A 5,764-nucleotide genomic window follows, 5' to 3' on the forward strand; every position below is an offset into this window, starting at 1 on the left:
TAAAAAGAGGGATTTTGATGCTGTCATAGTAGCACCCCCCCCCCCCCAGCACTCCCATTCAAAAGGCAGTTTGACTTAAAACAGCAATACGGTCAATCTGAAAAGTGGTGCTTCCGTCCTAATTCTGCTTTTAAACCAAAGTTTGACTCGGTGACCTTCATAAAAACACCCTGAAGGTTGCATTTTGGCAAGGGTTGCGCTTTAATGATCGTGCTGGCGGTCGCCCGGTCAACGCGGCTGCTGATGAACATCTTTATTCAGGGTTTAAGGAATTAGTGAGCCGAGAGTTTGGGTTGTGAATGGAGGGTTTTATACACATGATGCTCGTGTTGGCCATTTACAATCAAAATGATAAGAAGAAAATCTGAATTTAATGCGGCGGCAGGTTTTCGGAGCCATAGAATCTCCAGTTTTCTAACAGATTGCATTGTTTATAAATCTGTGTTAAGTGTTGTAAATGGTTAACAATTAATTTACTATGTTGTACTTTATTAATAAAAGAGCCTTTTCCCTTCTTGAAACTCTTGCCTTGTTTTATAATCAGTGGTGAAATGTAACTGAGTACGTCGAGGTACTTGTACTTTACTTTTTCCTTTTCATGTTACTTTCTACTTCTACTAAAAGTACTGATCCATCAAATATCAAAATATCTAGTCGATATTATATTGCTTCCACATTTTTGGGACACTAGTTTGTTTGTAGCACAATTTAATACAAAGGCAATTCAAAGTGCTTTACACCAAATATACAACTAAATAAAAAATATGTATAAATGGTAAAAAACAGGAGTTCCCATGCAGAGACTGTACTGTACTCCAGCAGCAGCGGGATAATGATCAGACTTCATGAGGTTTCCATGGAGATTGGTGATCTACTGATAATAACGCAGCGTGAGATGAAGAGTGTGTTAGCCAAGAATGGACACTAGGTGGCAGTACACACACAGTAAATACCTTCTCCTGATTTTCTTTGCACACACAGATAAACACATATATATATATATATATATATATATATATATATATATATATATATGCACACACACACACATGTCTTTCTCAACATGACAGAAAACATGTCACTGTGGTGTCGTGTGTGTGTGTGTGTGTGTGTGTGTGTGTGTGTGTGTGTGACCCTTGAAGAGTTCATTGGGGGAACGTGATAGTTTTAACATCCATTTCCTTTTTCTGACATTCCGGTTGCTTTTTATTTGCGACGCTTTTCCGACATTTGGCGAAAACTTTTCCACCCAAATATCTTATATAAGAAAGGGAGTGAGTGTTGAAAGGAAAAAGGGTGAGAAAGAAAGAGAAGGCCTGAGGTGAGACACGTTAACGGACATTAGGCCTACACACAGGTAGCTAGCTTAGTAGCTAGCTTAGTAGCTAGCTAGTTTGCTGGTTTCGGCTTCCACTTTTTGTTGATTTGGCACACTTTTAACCCCATTATTAGCCTGTGTGTTAGGGTAAAACAACTTGATTTTCCGGTTAAACGTCAACAATGCTGTCCTTAGCATTTATCATTGCTACAATATGTTTTAAAATGTGTGTTTATGGAAATAGCAGAGTGTCCAAATAAGCTAGGCCAAAGGCCAAAGCGCGTCTATGTTTCCTGCGTTAATCCAACAGCAAGACCAAAACAGAACAGTACTGGACAAATGGCGAGTGATATCTTAAATTTAGACACATTTTCTGGACAATCCAACATGCAGTGAACTATAGTTTTCCTACAGACATGAATGGAATCCGAAAAATACTTAGAGATGCAGTCACTTTAATTTATACAGCACATTTTAAACTCAAAATAAACTCAATGTGCTTCAAAATAAAAGCATGAAAAAAAATATATACAAGTCAAAAACATACAAGATAACATGTTAGGGAGTAGAGCATGATGTATGGAAACATGTCGGACAGGTGATTTATTATTGAGGAGACATGTCACGTAGCCTGCTAAAATATGTAGGCTACTATGCTGTGTGTGCGTGTCATGCCACAAATGATAACCTTAACACACACACACACACACACACACACACACACACACACACACACACACACACACACACACACACACACACACACACACACACACACACACACACACACACACACTCTCTCTCTCTCTCTACTATACTCTATCTGTAGGCTTTCTCCTGATCCTCTCTAATCCGATGCAGGCTTCCCTGCTGCTGGCTGCTGCGCGCGACTCTCCCGGTCTCCTGGCCTGTCAGACCGACACGGACACACAAACGGGACTGGACTGCTTCTTCTTCCCTCATCTTGCTCACAACAAGTTTGCCAGCTGCAACGAGCAAAAAAAACCAAACCAAAACCAACCCCACGTCCACAGACAGCGGGACCGGAGACATGCGTGCGCACGTTTAGAAATTAGGAGGAGAAAAGCGAAATGACGGGAGCTGGAGAGGCTGAGAGATGCTGCACTGATTAAGAAGGGGGTCCCTGCAAGGCAAGACACGGCTGGACTTAACGGGAAACACGATTATTATTGGATTTGGTTCCGTATGGACATGCGCGCTCCTGATCCTCTGACATCCTCCTAGTTTCCCAGTCTGCTGTAGTCCTCCACCCGCGGGTTAGATAGTTGGATTATTGGAGATCCCCCAGCAGCACTGTGCTTCAGGGCTGTGCAGTGTGGCAGCCGACCCCCCGCTGCTTTAATATCCACCCCCAAACAGAGATCTCATCTCTGTGATCTCATCTCTGTGATATCGCTTGTGTAGCATCTTTTTGTGCAGGATTTGCAGTCGCCGCAGCGGACATGGACCAACACTTTGCGCCATAGAGCGTCACTCCAACCCTGACGCGATGTGAAACACAATCAAATGTGCTCTGCGTTTGAAAACAACTGCGACACACGAAGAGTGACTGTCCTGTTTAGTATCTCCTCCCTTCACACGGAACATTTGAAGTAAACTTTTCCCTCTCCGGTCCTGCTTCCTCCTCCTTCCTCCTCCGCAGGAGCTCCATGAAGCGACGCAGCGGGTGATTGGACTTTCTTGCGGCATTCTGCTCACTGGACCCCGGGTCATCATGTGGACGCCGACCGAGGACGAGAAGATGGGAGTGGGTGAGTACATCCGTGGTGTCTGGGAGTTTTGTTCTGGATGTCCTGGGAGAGGATGTCCAGCTGAGCAGCTCAATGGACGATATGGACTCTGCGTTAAATTATGGCCCCGGATACAAACCCAAATGTGAGCCTAACTTGTTTTTTATGAGATCTAGGTTCAAATAGAAGCAGTGTCATTTTATTCACCTGGAGTGGTGAGTGACATGTTGACCTAGTCTCCATTGGTTTTAATTCTTCTGTTGATGAAATCCCAGTCTTCTTCCTCCCCAGGACTTCTACAGAGAGGCCTGGGGGGTCTCTGTGGGGAGTTTTCTTTTCTATGATGAGTCTATATTATTATTATTATTAATAATAAATCATTCACCTAAACTATTTAGTATTCCCTTTGAGATGTGTGTCTGTTCTACTTAGGCACTCAGTGGGCATTTTTGTGTCCAAATGGTAGTTTATGGTATTGTATTGTATCGGTCGCATCAACATTTCTGATCTGTGTCTGTGTGTGTGTGTGTGTGTGTGTGTGTGTGTGTGTGTGTGTGTGTGTGTGTGTTATATAAAATGTAAGAGGTACAGGTTAAGGGGACAGGCCACTTCATGCCAGGCTTGTTGACATGTTAAGGGGCTGTGCAGTAGCACCAGATATGGATATTTCATATATGAAGACCTTATGTAAACTGTGGGCAAATAAATTAAAAGGTGGCGATGATGGGAGAGAACAGTTGGGGTGGGAATCAACAGATACCAGGGCTGTAATACCGGACTTGAGTCCGGACTCAAGACCGTTTTTCTATGGTCTCGGACTTGTCTCGGACTCGCTAGTATTTGGACTCGGACTGGTCTCGGTCTCGGCCTCAAGTCTTGCCCAATATGTCTTTTGGTCTGGACCGAGTCCAGGTGTCTTTATTATGTTGGAAAATAATATTGGAGGGAAAGTGAAACCCAAAATGATTGTCTTGATACTGTCATGCATAAGACCTTTATTCTGTCCTGGACTCGGTCTTGACTCAGACTTGAACCTCTTTGGACTCGGTCTTGACTTGGATCTGAACCTTTTAGGACTCGGTCTTGACTTGGACTCGAACCTCTTTGGACTCGGTCTTGTCTTGGACTCGACTATTCCTGGTCTTTCCTGGACGACTAAGGTGGTCTTGACCACAGCCCTGCCAAACGCCCCCCTCAAAGTCAAAGTCTGCTTTATTGTCAATTTCTTCACATGTCAAAAACATACAAAGAAATCGAAATTGCGTTTCCCTCTATCCCACGGTGACAAGACATTTATAACCAATTTGGTCCACAGACAAACATAACATTCAAGTAAACAACATAAAAAAGTAAAAATAAGAAGATATATACAATGAGGAAAATAAGAGCAGCAAAATTTGTGTTTCCTGATAAGATATACTGCATTATATTGCAACTTTTTCCAACTTCAAAGTGAGTCTCCAAAGGAAAACGTTGTCAACATCTGGTTTAATGTAAACAGATAATATCTCACTTTGATTTTATTATTCTAGGACCAAGAAGTCAAATTATCACGTGCAGTTTCTATAATAAAAGATCTATACTTGGCGTCTGTGTATCGATACAGTATTGCCATACTATGCTGTATCTCCCCCCCCCCCCCACCCCTATAGAACAGAATCCTGTGCAGGTCTGTGTTAATAGACGGTGCAGGGGACTCAACAGCAGGGATTTATCTGCCAGTGTTATATTGCAGTTTAATGAGAGTGAATGTTTTCAGATGAGAGTCAGTGGTTTAAGGGCCATTAGCCAATGATCCACAGTTCAATTACTCTCTCTCTCTTTCTCTCTCTCTCTCCCTCCCCCTCCCTCCCTCCCTAATCTATAACAGTGTTTTCAGTCCTTGCCACATACTTGTAGCTTTTTTTGTAACACCGCTGATAACTCTGTGCCATCGATATCCGTCCTCTTGCTTTTCCATCCATATATTTTGTTTCTGTGTTATTCACCTGCAACTCTCTGCAGAGCCCGTTGCACCTGTAGGCCGTCTCTACATTAGTATGCTTTTGTTTTGTAGTCTTGGTAATGATGGAGACTGTACTTAGGGCTGGGCAATATATACGATGTTACATATCGTGATATGAGAAGATATCGTCTCAGATTTTGGATATGTTGTAAAATATTGTCATATGGCATGAGTGTTGTCTACAGTAAATTGATGTAATTTTCTGAACTTACCAGACTGTTCTGGCTGATCTTTTATTAATCTTTACCCACTAAGTCATTAAATCATTTTGGGAGAATATTTATCAAAAATCTCATTGCGTAAATAACATTTTGTTAAAGCACCATAGTCGACCGTACAATATCGTCGCAATATCGACATCGAGGTATTTCAAGAATAATGTGATATTTGATTTTCTCTATATCGCCCTAACTGTACTCCTCCACAAAATGTTCCCAAAAGTCGTGAAATCAGTCACAAATTACGATTCATTTTTACAGTGGCGACGCTATTTCAAAATGTTTGGTTAATGTGTCCCTCCATCCATCCATCCGTCCATCCATCCATCCATCCTCATCCGCTTGTCCAGCATCAGGTCTCGGGGGAAGCAGCTCCAGTAGGGGACCCCAAACGTCCCTTTCCCGAGCCACATCAACCAGCTCCGACTGGGGGGTCCCGAGGCGTTCCCAGGCCAGGTTGGAGATATAATCT

General features: G+C 42.7%; 1 protein-coding gene across 1 annotated transcript in view; it reads left to right on the forward strand.

Moving 5' to 3' along the window:
* The first annotated feature begins 2,811 nt into the window (after positions 1-2,811).
* The window catches only part of LOC117943373 (dedicator of cytokinesis protein 3-like), a 168,834-nt gene continuing 165,881 nt past the window's right edge, over positions 2,812-5,764 (forward strand). The window contains exon 1 of the mRNA XM_034869456.1: positions 2,812-3,090. Within this exon, the coding sequence (XP_034725347.1) occupies positions 3,054-3,090 (37 nt within the window). The 5' untranslated portion in view covers positions 2,812-3,053. The remainder of the gene's footprint in view (positions 3,091-5,764) is intronic.

The sequence above is a fragment of the Etheostoma cragini genome, chromosome 4, assembly GCF_013103735.1.
Source record: "Etheostoma cragini isolate CJK2018 chromosome 4, CSU_Ecrag_1.0, whole genome shotgun sequence".
In the NCBI taxonomy this organism is placed as follows: Eukaryota; Metazoa; Chordata; class Actinopteri; order Perciformes; family Percidae; genus Etheostoma; species Etheostoma cragini.